The sequence below is a fragment of the Pleurodeles waltl genome, chromosome 1_1 (assembly GCF_031143425.1).
Source record: "Pleurodeles waltl isolate 20211129_DDA chromosome 1_1, aPleWal1.hap1.20221129, whole genome shotgun sequence".
Taxonomy (NCBI): Eukaryota; Metazoa; Chordata; class Amphibia; order Caudata; family Salamandridae; genus Pleurodeles; species Pleurodeles waltl.
In genome coordinates this window covers 774345147-774370183 of record NC_090436.1, presented here as the reverse complement: position 1 = coordinate 774370183, position 25037 = coordinate 774345147, and the positions used below count along the sequence as shown (strand labels likewise).

Sequence of the window (25037 nt, the reverse complement as noted above, 5' to 3'; positions counted from 1 at the left end):
CCTGGATGATTAAGATAAATAGCGCTGCTGATTAGATCGTAGTGATCAGAGATGCCTCGAATAACTAAATTACAGATAAGAAAGTATCCTAGATACAGTAATAATGTATTATTCATCCTTATATAATGACAGAGATGTGACACCTGACGCCGAAAAAAATGTGTGCCCTGGCACGAGTGGATATTATATCCAGACCATTGGTATTACATCCGATCTCGGTGTGTGTGGGGGAGGGGGGGGGGGGGGGTGGTCACGGCCGCTATAATGTTTTGCTTAGATGTAAGGTGTTGGGTAAGACTGTCCTACGGCAGAATTTTAACCCCGAATAGGGTGATGTCCCCACCAGCTTCAGGAGAGACAGTTAATACTGCCTTCCTCTAGCCTGGAAACGATGAGAATCTCCAGCAGTCACACATACGGATATCGTTCATTAAAATGGGTATTAATATATTCACCAAAAGAACTTGCAACCAGACTGTTGGAATTGATGACCGGCCTGGCCCTAGCAGAAAAGGTAGGATTTATTCCTGGAATTGCTACTTTAAACAATGTTTTGCAAGAATTTCCAATGTTTATTCAGAGCTACCTGGGTGCTAAGAGGTCGGTTGATTCGATGCAATGTCTTTTATGCCAGTGGTGCTGGGACGACCAGGAACGGACTGCAATATGTAGAAAGTCCTACATCGCCTGTATAGAGGCTCATCGGCAGGCATATGAATAAATGGCTAGTTCACTGCCCCCTTTCGTATGATGCAAGGACCAAGGCAGAGTCACACTCTCTCACCCCCTTTCTTTGTGATTATTTTGAAAGTTAGCCTTTATGTGAAGAGAACATTACACACACCATAGCCTGGCCTTTACCACCAGCCACTTATTCATATCTATGAATGCGGATTAAGTGATATTGTTTGTTAAAAGTTAAAAACCCTGAAGTAAATATGACACCCATGTGGACTTGACCCAGTGGTACACTTTCAGCACCAGTCAGGATTACAAACAAACTGGGATAAGTTGGAGGTGTTCCCATGCACCACGGCTACATTAGAAGTAGCTCTCGAATAATACTTATGATGGTTCTTGGACTCTGTTAGGTATCCTGGCAGTCACATACACAGGATAGGTGGAATAAGGTACCCCTGTTATATGCAGGGAGCACTGCTCTGTTTAAAATGGTATTACTATAAAAGCTACTACATTTGTTTGAGAACATCTCCATACCACTCACTAAACACTCTTTCAGCCTTTGGATTCCTCAGTGCATAGATGGGTTTGGGAAGGTGGACAACACCGTTGTTACGCCATCACACATGACTTGCTCTTCTCCATCCTGAATTATACTTTCTGTCTGCCCAGGCCCATTTTGAAACATATTGGTATCATCCCCTACCACACATGGGCAAATGATCAATGAGCACCAGCTACTGGACTCTGGCACACTTCAAACGTCCATAGGCTCAAAGCCTCGGAGATATCAGACAATTCTCACAATGGTCACACAACACCACAGACGGCTTAAATGACAGTGCAATTAGTGCAGTGAAAAGGCACATGTTTAAACACTGGACCAATGTAAGACTTGAATTTGCATACTTCCGACTCAAGAACACATTTCAAAATTGCTACACACAATTGCCGGGAGAGCCTGCAAAGTTCATCCCACTGACACTGATTATCCAAGTTGACCACAAGAGCAGATGGACCTTCCATGATACAATTATAAACATTAGGATCGGTGAGAGTGAAAGCACTGGGTAACAATGGGAGAACAAGTTCCAGACATAAACTGGACGTGTTGCTGGAAGCAAACTGAAAAGTTATCCTTAAACAGCCAACAGATGTTTATATAGTTAAAATGTTGGCATCGATTTTATCATTCATCTCATCTTGTACAGATTTATATCCCATTGTGGCGACTTCTCAGAAAATCCAAAAATATTGGACACAGATTTGTACCACACTGGAGCAGATACTGGAATATAAAGTTTTCATGTCGCCCGTTATGGCATTGCTCGGCATTGTAGTTGACACGCCAAACTACTCAGTAAATGAACATGCTGTCTTTCATCCTAGACAAAAGCTCGAGTGCCATGGCGTGGATGAAAGAAGAATCCCAAAGGTGAAGGACAGGCCTAGCACAGTGTAATGAAAAGGTTAAAATATACACAATCCTATTACCTGTTTGATCTCACCCCATAGATATCTGGGGTCCTCTTTTTAAGTTTCTGGAAAATTCTAACGAGAATAACTGTCATGAAGGAGCGAGTTAAGGAGAGGGTCGAATGAGATTGTCGCCTGAATGGTGTGTTGTAATCGAAAAGTGCAATAATACTAAATAGAAATGTATTACAAACAGCCAGGTAAGTAGTGAAAAAGTTAAGTCACACGCGTGTCTAGATCCCCAGCACAATAGGATGCATCGCTGCATTGGGATATGGTAATGTACCTGTAACATAACATAGCAGTAGCCACTTCTAAGTACAATACTTTGGCCCTGATTTATACTTTTTGGTGCAAAACTGTACTAACGCATTTTTGCACCAAAAAGGTTAGCACTGGCTTGCACCATATCTGTGCACCAGCCGGGCACCATAATTATGGAATGGTGCAAGCCGGTGCAAAGGATAGGCTAGCATCAGAAAGAATTATGTTAGTCAGGTGGGGCTGGTGGTATGGAAGGAGGGGATTTTGCACCAAAAAATGATATTAGGCAGGTTGGAGTAAAAAAAAAAAATGACTCTAACCTGCCCAGAGTCATTTTCTGACACAAAACCATCCATACCACATGACTCCTGTCTTAGATAAGACAGGGGTCATGCCCACCACCCCAATGGCCAGCACAGGGGCCCATTTCAGGGCCCCCAATGGCACTTTAAAATTAAAATACTTACCTGTACTTAACTATACTTACCTGGGTTCCCCCATCCCCTGCTGTCCCTCTGGTGTGGGTAGGAGTGTCCCTGGGACCTGGGGAGGGTACTGTGGGCTTATTCCATGGTATTCCACCATGGAAATAGGCCCACAGGCCTTTTAACGCCTGCCCTGACCCAGGTGTTGAAATGTTTTTCTCACTATCTGCTTCTCCAAAGTTCCGGTAAACATTTCCGATTGGTTAATGAAAGACTTCATGAGAGTCAGACGCATACATAGATACATAGGCTCTTGAAGTAGGGCTGCAGGGTGGAAGGGGTTGCTGCAACAAAGATGTCTTTAGATTTTACTTTCATATTGTCAAAGTGAAGTAACTTACAAAGACTGTCTGATGTCTTCTGACAAACTGGTGCTTATTATTTAGCATGGTGATTGGTGTTTACGTTTCTTTCCCATGCTCAAGTGAACTGTCTAACAGTCTTGCTGGGGTACATGGTGTGTGAAAGGAAAGGATGTAGGATATTCGTTTTTTCTAACACAAAACAACATTTAAATGCCTGTAAAGTAACTATACAAATATTTCATGATATATTAGCAGTTTGTAATTCTGAAGTGTAGTGGAAACAAATAGGATCAAAACAAGTCAAGACACCTTACTTGGTGACGTGCAAATGATAAATATTTGCTGTTAGAATTGGCAACCTTGGCGTGGTCTCCCCTAACTTTATACCTCTGTTTCCCAGGTTGTTGATGTGTGCTGGACTTTGTTTTTGCTGTCTTTGTTACTCTGGGCACTTTACCACTGCTATCTAGTGCTAAAGTGCAAGTGCTCCTATGTAAAATGTATGTTTAATTGGATTTCCATGATTGGCATATTTGATTTACTGGTAAGTCCCTACTATAGTGCACTAGAGGTGCCAGGGCCTGTAAATTAAATGCTACTAGTGGGATTGCAGCACTGGTTGTGCCACCCACATTAGTAGCCCTGTAAACATGGCTCAGACCTGCTATTGCAGTATTTGTGTGTGCAGTTTTAAACTGCCAGTTCGACTTCGCAAGTGTACCCACTTGCCACGCCTGAACCTTCTCTTTTCTTACATGTAAGACACCCCTGAGGTAGGCCACAGGTAGCCCCATGGGCAGGGTGCAGTGTATGTTTAAGTTAGGACATGTACTAATGTGTTTTAGATGTCCTGACAGAGAAATACTGCCAAATTTGGTATTCACTGTCGCAAGGCCTATCTCTCTCATAGGTTAATATGTGTGCAGTTTTAAAGTGCCAGTTCGACTTGGCAAGTGTAACCACTTGCCAAGCCTGAACCTTCCCTTTTCTGACATGTAAGACACTCCTGAGGTAGGCCCCAGGTAGCCCCATGGGCAGGGTGCAGTGTATGTTTAAGGTAGGACATATACTAATGTGTTTTATATGTCCCGACAGAGAAATACTGCCAAATTCGGTTTTCACTGTTGCAAGGTCTATCTCTCTCATAGGTTAACATGGGGACTGCCTTTAAATATCATTAAAGCGTAGATTCCCTTTGGGAGCAGATAGACATGTGGAGTTTCTAAACTCACAATTTAAAAGTACATCGTTTAGTAAAGTTGGTTTTGAGATTGTGTGTTTGAAAATGGCACTTTTAGAAAGTAGGCATTTTCTTGCTTAAACCATTCTGTGACTCTGCCTGTTTGTGGGTTCCCTGTCTGGGTTAGTTTGACAGTTGAACTGTTTGCACCTCTCTCTAGACAGTGACACAAATGGAGCTGGTGTGTAGCCTGCATATCCAGATGAGCCATCTGTGCCAGGAGGGAGGGTAGGAGTGGTCACTTACACCTGAAAGGGCTGTGCCTGCCCTCACACACTGCAGTCTCCAACCCCCTGGTGTGTGTCTGGGGCCTTGCCTGGGCTAGGCAGGATCTCACAAACAAAAGAGACTTTCCTTTGAAGTAGGCCTACTTCAAAGGCCAAAATGGGTATAAGAAGAGCACCAAAACCCCTAAGAAATTAGATCACTTCTGGAAATCAAGAGGAACGTCTGCCTGGAGAAGAGCTGAAGATCTGAGGAGAAGTGCTGCCCTGCCTGTGACTGTGCTTTGTGGAGCTACCCAGCAGTTGCTGCTTCTGCCTGTGCAAGGGGACAAATACTGGACTTTGTTGTGCAGTCCTGCTTGTGAGAAAAAATTTCTAAGGGCTTAACCAGAGCTTGCATCCTGTTGTTGAAGTCTCAGGACCATCAAAGACTTCCCCTGCCAGCACCTGGACTCTCTGCTGAGCCTTCTGCCCTGCCAAGTGGTGCCCTATCCAGTTCCTGGGCACTTGAGAGGCAAAGCTGGCAGACCAAGATTGAAAATCCACACACAAACCACTGTGCGGGGACATTTTTGACACACCTTCCGAGATGCAGCTGAGAACCGACGCGCCTGCAGCTTCATGGCTGAAATATATGCTCCACCTGCATCGCCGCTGGAAGATTGATGCACGCGGCTGGAGAAACAACGCGTAAAACCAGCTGACGGAGGCTGATAATTTCGCAACACAAATAGCGCTATTTTTCTGATACCGTGCGGCAGGATTTTCAATGCTACATCGCTGTGTGCGGAAAAACAACGCAAAGCCTGCCCGGACCCAAAGTGCTTTTCCTGATTGATGCATCGCTGTCCTGCAGAGAGAAGAAACAACGCATGCCGACCCGACCGGAAGAGGAACGACACAATGTAACTTGTTGATGAGAAATTGACGCATCGCTGCCCTTTTCCAATGCACACTCACCCGTGCGGTGTTATTTTGACGCTACCCAGTTACTTTTGAATGCTAACAGTGTTCTTACTGTTTTCTCAAGGATTTAGGACTCTTTTGCTTTTTAAATTCATAACTTGTGTATGTTGGATGTTTGTCGTTTTGGTCTTGTTTTGTTTAGATAAATATTACCTATTTTTCTAAACCTGTGTTGTGTCATTTTGTGGTCTTTTTACTGAGTTACTGTGTGCACAAATACTTTACACCTAGACCCTGAAGTTAAGCCTGCCTGCTCGTACCAAGCTACTAAGAGGGTGAGCGGGGGTTACCTGAGGGTGATTCTCCTTTACCCTGACTAGAGTGAGGGTCCTTGCTTGAACAGGGGGTAACCTGACTGCCAACCAAAGTCCCTATTTCTAACATTTGCTAAAACTCAAATTCCAAACAATGTTTGTGTGCTGTACAGTGTTTTCAGTCAAGCTACGTCATTGCAAATGATGTGCTCATTTCAATGGACAATGTGCTGTCTGTAAATGACAATGCACTACCACACCATGATTTAGTAATATATTTGCAACAGTGTGCTTCAAAATGCACCACTTGCTATATACCATACTCTTACCATTCCCTTCTTGAAAGGGTGTGGTTCATTTTCTACACTTATTCTTTGTGTGTCAAATGATTTATTCAGTCTCTATACCTTTAGTGCTTTAACATTGATGCCAGCACTGCAGTCTGAAAATTATCCCCTGACCAGTGGCTAGATGGGCCGTTTTGAATGGTGGCAGAAAGCAGGCTACTGTTCTTTAGATGTCGGTGCCAGGTGTAAGATGTAGGACATTTGTATTCCTTAGAGCGCTGCTTGTTTTTTTTTTTCAAAACATTACATTTTCTGTCAACTGCAGTCAAGTTCTGCTTTTCTTCACTCACTACCTTACCCTTCTGCCAATTACTTACTTGCCTTCTTGTCTTTGTATCATTAATATGGGTGTATCTTTTAAACATATTTGGTATGCATGAGCTTTCCGGTGGTGAAACTCAAGGCCCTTTCATTCAATGGATTTGTGTACATGATTAGCTTTTCTTCCTGAGACTACTGGAGATTGCGATTGCTAGCTGACAAGAAAGAGCTGTCATGTTTGTTGTTTCCTTTTTCGTGCCCAGCATATCACTTGTCCACTTGTCCTTTGAGAGAAACAGTGGAAGTAGCCCCTGGACATTGTGACCGAAAGATAGATTCCTCGACGCTCAATTACTATATTTGATCTCCTTCTGGATCTCAATTGTCTTAGACACTTGGAAAAAAAATTCTCTAGGGAGAACTATCTTAAGTGCCCAAGAACACACCTTTAATCCCATCTGTATATAGGATATTGGAAGCTTTGGCCCCGGCACAAACCCCTTTGTCTTTGGGGGGGATGATTGTCCAAATCCGTGATGGGGTAGGTTGCAGTATCAGTAAACGAGTCTGTTTTGGAAGAGGAAGCTAATTTTCTGGGATTGTCCTTTCTTTCCTTTCTGGACTAAGCCTGCCTTCTTAGGAATTGCTCAGGAGAATGAATGACCGTTTTTAATGCAACATTAATGCTCTGTAATCCCTAGAACAGCTCTTTGGAAAAGAAATGTAGATTTTGCTATGTTTACTTAAGATGGGGAGCGAAAGTGACACACTCTCCAATCAATAGACAGGAGACAGTTAGCACAGCACTTTTCTTGAAGGAGGGCCGAAGGGTAGAGACAGTTTTTCTGGAGTTATGTTCCCACATGTTTTGTGCTCATGGCTCCTGGGTATCAGGACATGCAACTCGAGGTGTAACTCACAAGGTTACCATAGGTCTTCAAGAATCAGCAGGAAACCAATATAAGTCATGCATTAACGCCAACCCCAGACACACATAAGCCTGCAGGCCTCCAAGTGGATATAAAATGGGAGCAGTTCAAAAGGAGGGCGGAACGCTGGTGCATGGGGTTAGTCAAAAGCACCATGGACGACACCACGTAAAAAGCTCTGTTTAGGTGCCCATGCTACCATTGGATCATGCAGCTAGCTGCTTCACTCCCCCACCAACCAGAGGTCTCAACAATAACCTCAATCAATGCTTAACTCATGTGCTGCTGCTTCACTGGGACCTGCAAGGCAGTGCTGTCACACTACTCTCATGAAGAGGAGGCCCTGCTGAGGGACACAATCACAACCAGATATGCTCCACTTTCTCTCTTGAAGTTACTCTTATTGGAGATGAGTGCAGACCAAGCAAAGTCTCTGTGTGGTGGAGAGATTGGAGCTGGTCTTTTGTTCAATGCTTCCTGCTCCTAGAGGCTGTGCTTGGTAGTGCCCACCTTCTTCCCTCACAGTTTCTGTGAGAAAATCGCCCCATCCTTTGTGGACTAGGGAGTGATGCCTCTACTTGCTTGCAATATAAATGTAGTAGTGTCATATTCTTGTTACAGGGGTGTCCTAATATCAGAAAATTATTGTGATAAAAACATCAATAGAGATGAAAGGAAAATAAAAATCTCCCATATAATATTCGAACAGACGCACAAAATGACACTAGAAAGACTGTCTGGCACTGGGGTAGCCCATTTTTTTGGCGCCTGAATAGGCACAACATATAGCGTGTATGATAAAATGGATATTGCTCATAACAGGCTGGTGGGGTGTAACGAGTTGTAACTTTGCACATTCTTTACGAGTCCAAGTTGCCTTTAAGGTAAGTCGTGCATTCTTGTGTGGAGCCTTTTAATGAGCACAGGTGTGAATAATGATGTGCTCTCCAATTAGAAGACAGTGATAAAGGTGCACAAGGCCTCTAACATTTCTTTCTTCTAACAGGTTTGTAAGCCTGCGGGATAGCCCTGTCAATATTGACGTGGATTTGGAGCATAAGGAAGACAGAGAAAGCAGCAGAGATTTTGAACAGTTTGAGAAGGAGTTCATGAAAGCCTACATTGAAGATTTAGCGGAAAGAGGTAAGTTTACAGGGAACAACTGCACGTTTTATGCCTGTTATAACAATAGTGCAAATAAAAACGCCCACTTATAAAGAGAACATAAAAAATACCAGTAGTTCTGATCCACAAAGTACACGAATCTCTGAATGTATAAGGTACACTGACACATTGTAGAGATTTACAGATAATTTACTGCTTCACCGAAGTTGCAGGCATATGTGAATGGAGCATTCGATTTGGAAAATGTATGTGCAAGAGTACATGTGATCGACATACATTTCTGGAGTATGCCAGTGTTCTCTAACCCATACGTGTGCAAATGCACATTGGGGAAATACTTCATGCGTTGGATTAGGAAGTTAGTGAAATGGACTAAATATATTTTTTCTTCCTGTTTTATCTTTTGAAAATATGTCCTTCCTACACATCCCTCGCGAAAATGGTGAATATTGGTGCACTACTGCATAGTATCAGTGTTGAATAAGTTTAAAAAGGCAACTAAAAATAGCTGTGGAAAACTGTGTTAAATGTCTGCTACTGTCCTCAAAGGCATGATTGTGTGCAAGTTTAACATACTTGCATTGCACTTCCTCTACTACTCATCTGACACTCACAAAGCCATTTTAGGTCTGGTATTAGCCAAGACCTTTCGATTTTCCTAAAATTATAGGTATAATAACTTCCATGAAGGACCTTTCAGCCACCTCTCGTCATTGATTAGTCTCTTCTTGCGTCATTCACATTTTGGTTCTGCATACTACGGCCATTAGCTAACTTCACTTTCAGTGACTGCATTTAGTCCTTTCGTGATAAGCACGTCCACACACAAGGTAGTTCCATTCAGTGCCAGTGTTTTAGTTTTTACTTTAGTATTACTTTAGTTGTCTTGGTTTATAGAACCTGGTGTGATAGGAGGAGCCTTTGTACAGGATGAGAGCACAGGACAAATTTCAGCTTTATCAGTTTCTGTTGACTTTTAATGCTGTTGTAAATTCTTTTTGAAGTGACTTTGTCTATCATACTTTTGCTTTTTCACACCATAGCAGCATCTCAAGTGAACTCTGAGTTTTAGCTCATAAGAGCTAATTTCATTTTTCTTTTTTCTTTCATCTTTCTTTTTTCTATCTTTCCTTCTTTCTCATTCCTCCTTTCTTTTATCATTCCTTCCCTTTTCTTTCTTATTCCTCTTCCTCTTTTTTCTTTCCTTCTTTGACTTTTTTCATTTATTCATGTGTTCTTTCATTCTTTCTTTCCTTCCTCTTTCCTTTTTTCTTTCCTTCTTTCCTTTTCCTTTCTTTATTTTTCTTCCGTGCCTTCCTCTTTGTTTCTTTTCATTCCTTTTCTTTTTTCATCATTTTACTTTCCTTCTTTTGTCTTTCCTCATTTCCTTTGATCTTTCTTTCCATCTTTCCTTTGTTTTTTATTCTTTTCCTTATTTCCTTTTTAGTTCTTTCTTTCTTTCTTTCTTTCTTTCTTTCTTTCTTTCTTTCTTTCTTTCTTTCTTTCTTTCTTTCTTTCTTTCTTTCTTTCCCCAAAGGCAAGAAGCTGGCAGACAATGCAAGATCAATTTGCTTATATTAAGTCCACGTTAACACCTTTTGATTTTACTAAAAGTATGTGTGTAACACAGTTACCTATAGGGGGTTTCAGTCCATTACTCTGTGGTTCTGTCATTCACATTTTTCTTCCACCCACTCCAGCATGCATCAAGGGGCAATGTGTCAGCACACTTCTGCCACTGGCTGACTTCACTATTAGTTACAAAACTTGCTTCCCTTTCACAAGGAGCAGATCAATGCACAAAGTAGTTCCTTTCAGTGTCAGGGAGTACTATAGTACTATGTACTTTTTTTAGACCAAAACACTATTTTTGCCTTTAGCCAATGTTTTTGGTTAGATTAAGAAGGGCCCAGCAGCTTCCCGATCAATAAGGTAAAAACTATGAAAAACTAAACCAAGAATTGCCAAAAGGCCGGCTGTCAGCACTAGACCTATTGTCTTTGCTAATGCTTGCTAAGTATGTAAAGTAGTACTGCAGCAGTACTACTTCACATACTCTTAAATGCCTTTGTGAATGGGCCCCAAAAGATGTAAAATGATACTGAACTATCAAACCAAGATGTACAGCTCTTTTACCCCTGAACACCTTGGCATCTATGGCATTCTGCATATACCTATCACCCAAAAATCTCAGCTTTCTAAGAATCAAGCCGCGCTAAACGCTTTACCCAAAGTGCTGTAGACCCACTGGTCCTACCTCCTGGCACTATTCTGAAAGACGACAGACAGTCACAAAAAGGAGGGCATCTAGTCTTAACCTTCAAAAGCACAATACCTTGTAAACTACTATCCACACCAATCTTCTCACCATTCGAATGCATGAAAGTAGCCATCCTTACTGAGCCCTCCTCTTTGTGCATATCATTTACAAACCACCTAGGGGCATATTTATACTCTGTTTGCGCTGAATTTGCGTCAACATTTTTGATGCAAATTCAGCGCAAACCTAACACTATATTTATACTTTGACGCTCGACCCCGCGAACATTAAAATTCATCAGTGTGCGTCATTTTCTGGATGCGGGAAACCGCCTTGCGTTAATGACATGCAAGGTAGGCGTTTCCGTCCAAAAAATGACTTTAAGGGCTGTTCGCCTTATTTATACTCCCATGTCATTTTGACGCACAGGAGGGGGCGGGCTTTAAAAAATGGCACCCAGCCTGATTTGCGCCGTTTTTCAACGCCTGGGTCAGGGCAGGCGTTAAGGGACCTGTGGGCTCATTTCCATGGTCTCTGACCATGGAAGCAGTCCACAAGTGCCCTTCCCTGCCCCCAAGGGCACCCCCTGCCGTCCTCGCCCACACCTGGAGGACACCCATGGATGGGGGGACCCATCCCAGGTAAGTACAGGTAAGTCTATTTTTTTATTTTTTTAAAGTGGCATATGGGGGTCTAACTTAGGCCCCCCTACATGCCACTGCGCCCAATGGCTATGCCCAGGGGACTGAAGTCCCCTGGGCATGGCCATTGGGCAGGGTGGCATAACTCCTGTCTTTGCTAAGACAGGAGTCATTTCAGTGGGGGTTGTGCGTCAAAAAATGGAGCAAGTCCGGTTAGAGCCAAGATTTTTGACTCTAAACTGACTTGCACCATTTTTTGACGCACAACCCCCATTCTTCCCTACGCCTGCGCTGCCTGGTTAGAGTAATTTTTTTTACTCTAATCAGCCTGCAGCGCCGACTAACGTCAATCCATAAATAAGGCGCCCGCCTTGTGCGTTGGAATTGCGTTAGCAGGATGTAAAAATTTTGGCGCAAACCAGCGCTGGCACTGGTTTGCATCAAAACATATAATATGGGCCTTAATTCCTTAAAAAGCGTCAAATAACAGTCAAATATTTCTCTCTGAGTCAAATGAAATCTTCCAACAACATATACTTAGATGATTTCAACAAACACTGGTGTAACAACAAAACATAAGCGCTATCAGAAATTACCCAGCATCAGAAAAACTCTTCTATCTGAGTCAACTAATCTCCATCTCTGCTCATACCAAAGGAAGAATAATATACTCACTAGTAACATTCGTAGAACAAATTACTGTCACAAACCCCATAAAGGCCGACTAGTCAAATCATTTCACGATATGATTAGGGGCCTATTTACGAGAATGTCAGGCAGTGCAGCACAGAAAATCGTTTTGCTGTGCTGCATTGCATGACAGGGAAAGGGCAGGAATGTGCCATATTTTTCCTAACGGTGGAGCCCTTTTGGCAGCCTTTTGCCAAAGCAGGCATGTAGGAAAGTACCATCTTTCTTGTCATGTTACCACCATTTTGTACCTGGATGTCAGTATGTTTTTGCCTGCCTCACTGGGATCCTGCTGGTCAGGACCCCAGTGCTCATAGTTTGTGGCCTAATGTGAGTGTTGTCAGTACTGCTTAACTGGGTCACTGAGGCTCTGCTAACCAGAACCTCAGTTCTTATGCTCTCTCTGCTTCTAAATGTTTCACTATATTCTAGTGACTTCATTTACCAATTCCAATTGGCACACGGATCCCCCCCTTATAAGTCCCTAGTATATTGTACCTCGGTACCCAGGGCATCGGGGTTCCAGGAGATACTTATGGGCTGCAGCCTTTCTTTTGCCACCCATAAGGAGCTCAGACAAACCCTTTCACAGCACTGCCACTGCAGCCTGCGTGAAATAGTGCTCACACTATTTCACAGCCATTTTTCAATGAACTTAAGTAACTTATAAGTCACCTATATGTCTAACCTTCATTTACTGAAGGCTAGATGCAAAGTTACTAAGTGTGAGGGCACCCTTGCACTAGCAAAGGTGCCCCCACATTGTCCAGGGCCAAATTCCCAGACTTCGTGAGTGCGGGGACGCCATTACATGCGTGCATTACATATAGGTCAATGCCTATATGAAGCCTCACAATGGTAACTCTGAATATGCCATGTAAGGTGTCTAAGATCATGGAATTGTCCCCCAATTCCAAATCTGGTATTGGGGAACTAATTCTATGCATCCTGGGGGCTCCACCATGGACCCCCAGTACTGCCAAACCAGCTCTCTGAGGCTTGCACTGCAGCTACAGCTGCTGCCACCTCACAGACAGGGTTCTGCCCTCCTGGGGTCTGAGCAGCTCAGTCCCAGGAAGGCAGAACAAAGCATTTCCTTTGAGAGGAGGGTGTTACACTCTCTCCCTTTGGGAATGGGTGTTACAGGCTTGGGAGGGTAACCCCCCAGAGCCTCTGGAAATGCTTTGAAGGGCACAGATAGTGCCCTCCTTGCATAAGCCAGTCTACACCGGTTCAGTGACCCCCAGTCTCTGTTTGGGCACGAAACTGGACAAAGGAAAGGGGAGTGACCTGTCCCCTGTCCATCACCACCCCAGGGGGGGTGCCCAGAGCTCCTCCAGTGTGTCCCAGACTTCAGAAATCTTGTTTTCCAAGGTGTGGACACACTCTGGAGGCCTCTGAGTGGCCATTGCCAGCAGGAGACATCAGAGACCCCTCCTGATAGGTGCATAACTGGTTAGGTAGCCAGTACCCCTTTCAGGTCTATGTAAGGTCTCTCCTCTGTGTTCCTCTGCAGATACTGCTTGCAAGTTTCCATCAGAAATCCTCTGCCACCACTGCTTCATCCTCTGACCTTGGATCGAACTGCTGTAACTGCAACAAAGTATCCAGAAGGGCTACTTTGACTCTGCAACTTCAGCTCCAGCCAGCAACTGCAACAGTTTCCATGGTGTGCATGCTCTGGGGACTCCCTGTCTTTACCCTGCATCAGAAGGACCGAAGATATTTCCCGTAGAGTGACGGAGTCACTTCTCTGCTCCAGCAGGCCCCTTCTACGATGATGACCGGTTCTCTTGGACTCCTCTCCTGGCGATGAGAATGCTCCTTGCAACACAGGTGGTGGACCCCTTTGACACAGACTGTCCTAAGGTCCTTCTGTCCAAATTTGGAGGCGGTAAGAGGTTGTCTTCCCCTTTTGTGACAGTACTCCTGTGCACCGCGTCATCTTCACCTCGTGAGGCCTCTGTGCACTATTTGCAAGAATCCTTCATGCACTGACTGGCCCAAGTCGCCAGCCCTCTATCCTGAAGCGCTCAACTCGCTGAGTTGGTCCCCGGTGGCGTGGGAACTTCCTTTGTAGTGCTGCAGCAACCACAATTTGCACCTTCTCTGTCCCGGTGTCCTGTGACCTCAGTGGGTGTTATCTGGTCATCTGTGGGTTCCCTCCAGTGTTGGAGCCCCCTCTGCCTCCTCAGTCTGCGTTGAGCCCCCCAGGTCCCTCCTGGGTCCAGGCAGCGCCATTTTGACGCAATCCGCAACATTGCTTGAACCAAGGCTTGATGGACGAATCTATCACTGAAACTCGCCTGCATCCAACATCTCCACGTGGGGATCCTTTGCATCATGCAGGAACCTGCAGCCATCTTCCTTGGTGCTCTTCTGCAGTCTTCTTCCAACCAGAGACTCCTCTTGTGCACCATCTTCTAAGTTTGCAGGGGCTCCAGTCCTTCTTGGAATCTTCTGTGACTTCTGGACTTGGTCTCCTCTATCCACAGGTCTTCAGGTCCAGGAATCCACCATGTGTTGCTTGCAGTCTTGGTTGGGTCTTGCAATAACTCTAATCACGACTTGTAGTGTGTCCTAAGGAAACTTGCAGTACTTTACTCCTACTTTCCTGGGCTCTGGGGTGGGGTATTTTACTCACCTTTGTGGTTTTCTTACTCTTCCATCGATTCTCTAGACACTACACTTGTCTAGGGAGGAATTTGTGATTCACATTCCACTTTCTTAGTATATGGTTTGTGTTGACCCTAGACCTATTTCTTCCTATTGCATTCTATGGTATTTTCTATTGTTTGCACTATCCGATGACTATTTATTTACCTTATTTTGGTGTCTTGTGTATATATTGTGTGTAAGACTTACCTCCAGAAGGAGTATTGCCTCTAAGATATTTTTGGCCTTGTGTCACTAAAATAAACTACCTTTAATTTTGGTAACACTGAGTATTGTCTTTTATTGTGTATAAGTACTGTGTAACTATAGTGGTACTGCAGGAGCTTTGCATGTCTCCTAGGTCAGCCTAAGCTGTTCTGCTACAGCTACCTCTATCAGCCTAAGCTGCTAGAACACTACTACATTTCACTAGTAAGGGATAACTGGACCTGGTATAAGGTGTAAGTACCCAAGGTACCCACTACAAACCAGGCCAGCCTCCTACAAGGCACCCTTGTGCCATGGAGCAAGAGTGCCTGCATTGAATGCTGGATTTCCTTTATGCAGGAAGGGGCATTTTCTTGCACAAAAACAATCCTGACAGGCATATTCCTCTTTCTATGTGTGTTGTTGAAAAATGCACACATAGAAAGAGGGAATAAATATATTTCTCCTCCTTACGCCTCAACTAAGAAGTGTTATTTTTTGGTGCATTACCAGGTCTACCAGTTCTGGTAAATCTGGAAACGAACCATGGGAGTTTGATGTAATCAGTGATGGATGATCATAGGTTAATAAAGAAGTAGGTTTATTAGCTTAGTTGTAGGTTACAGTTCAGGCCCCACAAGGAATAGCATCCTGCTGCTTAGCCCTTCTCACTCCAACTGTCCACTCATCCAAGCACAAACACTCTCAACATTCCAACCATACAATGACCTCACTCACGGCCTGGGCAGCAGGGAACATTAAGACTGTGGGGAGAATGCATAAGAAAGAAAGAGTTCACAACAGAGTTGCATGGGAACACCTACCCAACTCCCATGTAGCATATTCCTTGGGCAGAGTAAGGCAGTGCAGCGATTTGTGATGCGTTGCCTTACTCCAGATTTATGGAACTGCTCAGGCCACACAAAGTGGCCTTATGTGGTTTCATGAATCACGTGTAAGGTGTGCGTTGCTCTTCCACCACGCTGTGTGTTGCAAGAGCGAAGCAAACTGGCTCATAAATAGGCCCCTTAATAAAATATTTTTATCTGTCAACTAGACACCCTAGATTTTCAACCAGAAAATCAATATCGCTACAACTAACTGCATGAAATCAGTGGATATATTTGTTGACAAAGTGGCTCTTGAACATGGAAAACTGCCAAAAACCTCCCTCTCAAAACATGATTTAAAGAAGAACAATTGTAAGGAACCTTAAGAAAATATGGAATCTGAACAAATCTACCAAAAGCAAATCTAAATTAAAAATAGCCAGAAAAAAATGCAAAACTGTATTTCAAAAGAGCAATCAAACACAAATACAGAATTAAATTGATCTCATACATAACCCAGCTGAGATTTCTTTTTCAAAATAATTAAAGCAAGTGCTTCGGAGATCAAATCAGCACTCACTTTAAATAATAAATAATTCCTAAGATTCATTTCTAATGACGTTTCAAAAATCACGAGCAGTCTTCCGAAATCTGTATGATGAAACACATCATTACTTTCCAAAAGTTGCAAGACCTGGAGCTCATTCAGCCTTCTAAAACCTAAAATCTAAAAATTAAACACTTCAGTCAAGCAGCTATGTCCAATGCACTATTTGAGCGTCCCTTACTTGCTTCAATAATAAAAAGTAACTTTTTCCTTTAGCATTATATTGGTGTGTACTAGTATTTCCTTCCTGTATCAAGACATGTCCATCCAAACTGTCTTAAACTAGGACAAGTCACGCATAGACTACAAAAAGCCAACGCCGACCCAGAAGCCTTGGAGAACTACAAATCCATCCCCTAAAAGGCAAAGTCATATAAAAAAAACATTGCAATACAATTAAACAAATTCAATAAAGATAAAGAGTCGACCTCACTCGCTGAGACAGGATTCTGGATGGGGCACAGCCATAATAATAGTCCTTTATGATGCTCTATAAATGATAGATAAAGGAAATGCTTGCATTCTAATTTCACTCAACTTGACGACAACCTTCAGTATTGTCTATAATAAAAGCATTTGAAAGCAGGATTAACCTAAAAGACACAATTCCCAGCTGGTTTAAATCATTTCTCTCAAACCGATCCCATCTGGTAACATTAGAACGGAACAGGTATCTCTCAATGTACAACCTAACTCTTAAAAAAAGCATTGAAAAACATTTTCTCACGGGCATTGAAAAACTCCTTAGAGTTTAAATCCATAAATACGGTTTTCGTGCTTTCACACAACTCTAACAAAAGGAGATACACAGCCTTAATTACAGGTTTGGCTGACAACTGTGGCTCATCCTCTTCAGACGCAAACTCATTGGACTTCATCATTCACAGAACTCTCATCTGAAGCTAATGTAATTAAGTCGCCCAAACTTCAGATTCCCAACCAAGTCAATTAAAAAGAATAAAACATCTGATCTCAAATGATTACCTAATGACTAATCTCCGGATTAGACGCAGGCAATGCCATCCTGCCTGGCCTCCTGATGAAAACCTTGCTACCACTTAAAGCAGAACTACATTACACAGCCTGACTAAACTGAAATTAAAGAAAATGTGACCACATCTCTCCTATCCCGAGATCTCTCCATGAGCTCTCACTTGAGGCTAGAATCAAATTTAAAGCATGCTGCCTCGCGTTTAAAGCCATCCATCTGGCCAGACCGAGCTGTGAAACAGAAATGTAAAAAATATCTGGTGGCTCCAGAATATTACACAGCCAGTACTCACTCAGTATCAAACACCCGGAATTCAAAACGTACCTAGCTAAAAGACAATCTTTGCCAGGTGCCGCTCTTACTACCTGGAACTTTCATCCTATCTAATTAAGATTGATACCAAACATCATCTCATTCAGAAAGAGACTCAAGATCCACCTGTTCAATACCCCCCTAAAACAAAATATCTCTTAATGAGTGACCTATCACATGAGGTTCACAACACCGGCCCTATTGTTGGGCAAACCTGGCATATATAGTTGCAGTTCTTTGCAAAGCTTGCTAATACCAGATAGGGAAGTAAAAGTATAGAAAACACTGTAAATAAATAAAATAAATAAAAATATTCAGATGATATTCAGGTATAATAAATGCACATAGAAAGGGCTCGCTCTTTTAATTAGAGAGCTGGACAGTTCGGGGCCTATTCACAAAGGTATTTATGAGTACTTAAAGATAACTTACCCTTCTACTGAGAATACCTAGATTTACTCATCCATGGGCAACAACAGCAGAAGTTCTGCAAACTTTACGTAACACATATACACAGCTTCTTTGGATCTTTTGCATGCCGAACTTAGACATGACCCATTTTTGTGACTCAGTACATGCATACATTACAGTTTTACATGAGTATATATTATATGTAACTTACTTGATTTCCATCAGTGGGCACACAGCACTTCGACGGAAGGACCCATATTTTTAGCAAGTACAGTGAGCGCACTGACCTGCCCCTTTGCGCCATTTATGAGATCCACACAAATGACTTACATCTACCAGTGAAATGTATGATTATTAGCTTTGTCCATAAGTGTTGTGTGTTCTTGTTTATTTAAAGCATGAAATTCTAATTGCGAAACATGTAGCCAATCCTAATAGCTAAAAATGAAATAGATTAAGTATCGGGTGACATCAGGACAAGTTTGAAGCCACCTGGCTTTGAACATAATTATCACAAGGCGTTAAATTACATGCTGAGGCTTAGTCCTATGGTTAACAAAATAGGTAACACTATGCCTTTAAAAGTAGATCGCATGCCCTTTCGGTAAGGGAAGTTTAAAAGTAAACCTGTAAAACAGGTTTTAGAAACGTTAAATTAGTTTCTTATTGAATCGTTTTGTATTGTTTGTGTTACTGCGAGGCCATAAGCAGTGCATTGCAGGGCAAAAGTTATAGTTAGCTCAGGTATCTATCACTGGCGGGCGTAAGTTATAGTTACCTTAGGGTATGAGTTATGGTTACTTGAGATAACTCTAACAAGTGAATTTCTATGGTTTAGTACATTTGACATGAGAGCCTAACTATAATGTTAGTATTTCAAGTAACTATAAATCGTGCCCTAAGGTGACTAAAGCTCAGGCCTCCCCACTTAATGCTAATTACCTCAGGTAGTACATCACTCATGACATCTTCTATGACATCATTGATAATTTCACTGCAGTAAAAATATTGATGAGAAATCTGTGCATGCATTGCAATGGTTTTGTGTGTGTAAAATCTGAACCTCACTATAATGTCCCTGTAACCTTTGTTTTTTTGTGAAAAAATAAATAAATATATCTATCTATCTATATATATATATAGATAGATATATATATATGTATATGTATTGATATATGAAAGAAGTGACTCAAACAGATGGTCTCATCAAAGAACAAAAAAATATTTCCACTGCAACGCTTCGGCTTCCGCCTTCCTCATGTAGTACAAGATGGTTTGCTCAGTGGCTGCACAGCTGACACTGCTGGATTTTCAAAAAGCACCTCGGGAGGTAGCAAGAGCCGGCCCTGAGGAGTGGCGGTCATCAGGGCCATCTATGGCTCCACGAGTAAATATAGCTTGTTCCCTAAGGTAACTATAACCGCACCCTCACCAAGCACAGTTTTCTCATCAATAACTTTACTGCAAATGTTACAGTGACATTATCAATGATATCATAGAAGACGTCATAAGTGATGTAATATCTGGGGTAATAAGCAGTGCATTATGAGGGCCCGAGTTATAGTTACCTTAGGGTACAAGTTATAGCTACTTGAAATAACTCTAAATATAACAGCTGAATTTCTATGGTTTTGTGCATGCAAAATCTGAACCTAATTATAACGTCCCTGTAACCTTTGGTTTTTAGAGAATTTCTAAGGTTTTTTGTTAAATTCGAATTCTTAACTATAATGTCCCCGTATTCCCCATATCCTTTGATTTTTCAGTGAATTTCTAGGGTTTTTTAACGTTAAGTAAAATGCCCATCACAATGCACAGAGGGGGAAGGGGAAGTTCGGCGCAGGGCTTTGCCTGGTATTGTGTTGTCCCCACCCAAGATTGATGCTCTTGCCCCTCTCCTCCTTGCCATCCAATGTCCTAATCCATGCCCATGCTCCCTCATTACAGCCCTCTGTGGCCATTGTTCTGCCACTGCCCTGACCACCTGCCCTGAACAGTTACCTTGTTGCCCCATCCACCTACTCCCCACCCTCTGTTGTCCAAGTTCATGCATCAGCCCCCTCCCTCCTGTCCTGCATGGTCCAATATGTCCCACTGCCCTCTATTTAGCTTGATGTCCCTGCCCATTTCTCCTGCCTTCCATTGCCCAATTCTATGCCCCATCATTGCCCTTCTGCTTAGCCTCTGTGCACAGCTTGCTACCTCAGCCCTCCTTCCCCTGCCCTCTGAATTTCTTTCTGCTTGCCCCTGCTCCCTCCTTTTCGCCCACCACGTTCCATGGACCTGTCATTGCCCCTTCTATCTACTCTGAGTGTTCTGTTGAGCTGCTACTGCCCTTCCCACCTGCCTAGCATGGTCAGATGACTGCTGTCTGTCCCTGTCACCTCCACTTTGCCTGTCCCAGGTCCGTGCCCCTATTCCCTGACTCCTGTCCTCAGTGGTCCATTTTGCTGCCACTCCCTTCTGCCCTCAAATGCATTGTTGTGCTGCAACTGTGCCTCCTGTCCACCTTGTGTGGTTCATTTTGAAGGCACTTCCCCTACCCTCTCTTGTCTGTGCAAGCCTCTACCCATACATTCTGACCTCCATTGTCCTTTGTGCATGCCCCTGACCCCTCTCTCTTGCCCACCATGGCTGTTGTGCTGCCACTAACCCTCCCACTTGCCATGCATGGTCTTCTGTGCTACCACAGCCCCTCCCACTTGCCCTGTGTGCCCAGTTTCTTGCCCCTAACCCCCTCCCACCTTCCCTCCATTGTCTGTGTGCATGCCTGTGTAGTCTTACTGTTGCCCTCTGTGGTGTGTTGTGCTTCCAGAGCCCATCCCACCTTCCCACCATAGTCAGCTGGCTGCTTCAGCCCTGCCTCATTGCCCCTGCCCTCCCTTTTCCATGTGCAGGCCTCTACCTCCTCCCTCCAGCCTTGTCTGGTCCGGTTGACATGACCCTCCCTCCATTTTGCCCTTCATGGACCATTATGCTGCAACTGCCCCTCCTGTCAGTCCAGTACAATCAGCTTACTGCCCTTGCCTCTTTCCCCTCTGCTGTCTGTTGTCCATGTCCATGGTCCTGTCCCCCCTATAGCTTTCCATGGTCCATTGTGCTGCATTACCATCCTCCTTGCCTTGTGTGATGTATTGTGCTGCTGCAACCCCTGACGCCTGCCCTGTAAGGTCAATTTGGTGCCCCTGCCCATCTCCCTCCTGCCCTCTGTTATCCAAGTCCATGTCCACCCCCCATTCCTCATGCCCTGAGTGACCCAATGTACCCTACTTGCCAGCATGTTGAACTTGGTAAGAGGGAGATTTTGATTTAAAACAAAAACGGGGAATTGATTTTCCTCATTGACTTACATTGAAAAAAAAGGACATTTTAGTCAGGAGACAGATAAAATAAAGCCCTTTTGGGATTAAAAATGTTAGGAGTCTCCTGTCTGGAACAGGTATTTTGGCATGTATGATAGTACTGCCAGTTGCCTCTTCCTTCTGCCCTCAATGGTCTGTTATTTTGCCACCGCCTCTCTTGCCTATCCTGCATGGTTGGTTTGTTGCCCTGCCCTCGATGGTCCATTGTGCTATCACTGCCCCTCCTTAGTGCCAGCATGGTCAACTTGTTGCCTATGCACCTTCCTCCCTGCTCTCATTTATGTGATATCTGCCTCCCCACACTATTTTAATGAACAACTAGATTGCTAATATTCAATATTTATTAGTAAAATGTGGCACGCCTGACATCATCTTGATGTGATCAACACTGTAATACCTAAATCATATCCTTTAGATATTATAAAAATTAGAGGGTCTTATTCCCATAGAAATTACATGTAGTGTTCTAAAATACTAAAACGAGGACATATTTTCTGAGTTTTCAAATAGCGACAAAGCACTTTTAAATTATTTGCTATCTTGATGATTTTTATCCAGTTGATCACTTGATTATATGTTATAATTAGGGGAAAGAATGTCGCATTACGGCCAGATCTGTAGACTTTGCAACTGGGAAACCAGGTTCAAGTTTCATCATCAGCTTGACATCCTGTGATTCTGGGCAAATCACTTAGGGCCAGATGTACAAAAGGATTTTACCCATTCTGTGTCTATGGGAAAAAGCTTTCGTACATATGGCCCCTAATCTCCCTATACCTATAGCCTAAGAGGAATGTGTCCTTGTGTAATGTAAATGATGCTCATGTAAAGCACTCCAATACTTTCGGGTCAAGTCTGTGCGATATAAAACTGCAAAAAAAACAAAGAAATTATGTTGTTTGCACAGTTCTGTCATTGGTCTATTCTTGGGCTACATGTGGGTGATGTTTGTGCTAACTGACAGGCTGCTTGAGTTGAAAGTTCATGTTTCAGTCTACATGTCCAAATGTTTTAATGAAATAGAAGAGGAAGATATTTGAGAACTCACTTTAAACATGTCCTAATTTTTATTTCTACAGCACTAACCATAAGTTCTGTGACAAAATGAAACCCCTCATTTTGTTCCTTTCTAAATTAAATGTTGTAAATTAGACTGTTAGTGCACTAGTTGTTCTTTAGAACACTCTGGGAGGCTGCAGTAGAACACAAGGGAATCAACTGATAGACTGCTCCTGTTAGAAGTACATGTTTTACTGAGAATGTAAGACTTTGTTCTCATATGGCTGAGAAAGATAATATGAATGTACAGAAAATATTCTCAGAATGAAGCGAGCCATTCGCCACCCCTTGAGGATCAGTGGGCTGTACCCTCATCAAAACTCAAACTCTCTCAGATTACCATCTCCAGTGACCTTTCCTTAATTGAAGGGGTGGGTGTGTCTTCTTCAGTGGCCTCTCCAGCAGCTCCTCATCAGTTGGCTGGGCCGGTTGGGCCATCTGCAGGCTGCCATGATCCCCTGCAGGACCACGGCTCCCTCCTGCCATCCAGCACCCCGGCAGCCCAATGGATCCGGAGTTCAACGGGTAGCATCTATCCAATGTTACCTTTAAAGTCTTCTAGTGGGGCCGCCCCCAGCTCTCAAACCAAGTTCATCAAAGGCGAGCTTAACGACCAATCACTCCTTGACCTCTCCTGTCTTCAATCTGATCCTCTGAGCGGTACTGGCAAGGACCCTAACTCTGTGCCCCCTCTTACGCTCATAGAAACCAGCTCGGCCTGGCCTCAGCTTCTGCAAACTCTTCAATCAACTGTGCTGGCTCTGAACTACCACTCTGATAAACAGGATGTCCAAGTTGATCTGCTGAACACATTGGCTTCTTATGTAGCTGGCATCAACTATGTACAACTGTCATGTTGCTGTTCTCCAATCATCAAAAGTTTGTCATCCTTGCCTACCATTTTAAGTTCAGTGGTATGAGAAATCAAGAGGCTATCTTCAACGCCTGTGTCCTCGGTTCCCTCGTCAAATCCGAGCGCCCCTTTTGATTCGGTTCGGGGATCCTCCCAGCCAGAAACTTTGTAGAAACTCTGTCCAGTCAAGAGTGTAACTTCAAACAATCTTTTTCGGCCAGCTGCTACCGGAGCTCCAGAGTCGGTCATTGAGGCCTTGGATGCCTCCATGTCTTCCCCTTCTCTCAAGCTTAAGACCATGGTGCCTGTCTCTTCTCATCTTCCCAACACCCCTGGACAACCTGCCTTAGTTCTACCAACGTCCTCAGGAGTCGACGCTGTGGCTCCCCCTTTGTTAAGCAAGAGGGAAAAAAAAGACTCTGCAAACAACGGAATGGTAGGCGGAGCCAACCTCTTCAAGGATCTTCGACAAACGTCCAACTATCGGCCCGTTCCGAGGTGCAGCTGCCCTTGCAGCCCCAAGGTGCTCCTAGGGTGACTTCTCCTCCCAACCTCCTCCAGCTTGTGCCTGTCCATGTCCCCTCGGCAGGGAGAACTGGGCAGGAAACTGATTCCTTCTTTAAGGACTACTTGGTTTCGGGTGAGAAATGCAACTCCGGCACTGTGTTGGGTTCGGCAGCCCCTCATTGGGGTGGTGGAGGACCTGCTCACCCAATCACCACACTGTTTGTACCCAAACCTGTCCATGGGAATACGATTGGCGATGTTCCGGCCCTCGGTTCCCCCAATTCCTCTAAATTGGCATCTGCTAACAGAAGCAGTTCTCCTGCAATCTTGCCTCCAAGCCTGCGGACCGTTTCCGTTGAAAATCTGGTCCCGGGGGGTCCTGCAGGACTACCGATGGTAGAGGAACTGCCACAGCCTCCAGTTCCCATGCACCTTTTCAGGACTCGAGTGGAAAGCTCAACTTTTAAACTTGTGTTTACCCCAGAATATCGCTCTAGGGGCCCCCACAACATATTGAACAGGGGGAATATTTTAAGACTCCTTAATGCTACCTCGGATCTTAACTACTTTGGTTCTATAGAAATTGTGTCAATCGAATTCTTGGATTCCAGGGGGCCCTATTCAAGAGACTCTACCTTGGTTACACTAACTTCTGCCACAATAGCTCAGTCTATTCTCTCCAGGAGAGATTTATTTTGCTCATGGGGTATTACAATAACTCCCTTGAAGTAGCCTGGCTACCCTGTGTCACTATCCGAAACTCAATGTTTGATGGCTCCCACAGTTCTGAAACCATTCTCAATCTTGAAAAGTGCCCTGAGTGGCTCCTCCTCTTTTAATGGTATTTCCCACACTGGCTCTGGTTTTTCTGGGTTTTTTAATCGGGATCGGCTGCCATCCACCGTCTTGCACGGTCATCCCCATTGACCATCACGGGTGGGCAGTTTCGTTCCAACACTGAATATCTGTCCCTATGCTCATGGAACATCAATGGGGTTGTGCACAAGTTTGCTTCAGCCGACCTTTTAACATTCTTTAACAGTCACAATATAATTGCCCTCCAGGAAACCTGGGCCGAGCACAGTTGTCCACTGC

At 43.7% G+C, this 25037-nt stretch overlaps 1 protein-coding gene across 1 annotated transcript in view; it reads left to right on the top strand.

The window, feature by feature from the left end:
- LRRC2 (leucine rich repeat containing 2) overlaps nucleotides 1–25037 on the top strand; it is a 1181887-nt gene that overhangs the window by 1086547 nt on the left and 70303 nt on the right. The window contains exon 8 of the mRNA XM_069227666.1: nucleotides 8439–8575. Coding sequence (XP_069083767.1) covers nucleotides 8439–8575 — 137 coding nt within the window. The remainder of the gene's footprint in view (nucleotides 1–8438; nucleotides 8576–25037) is intronic.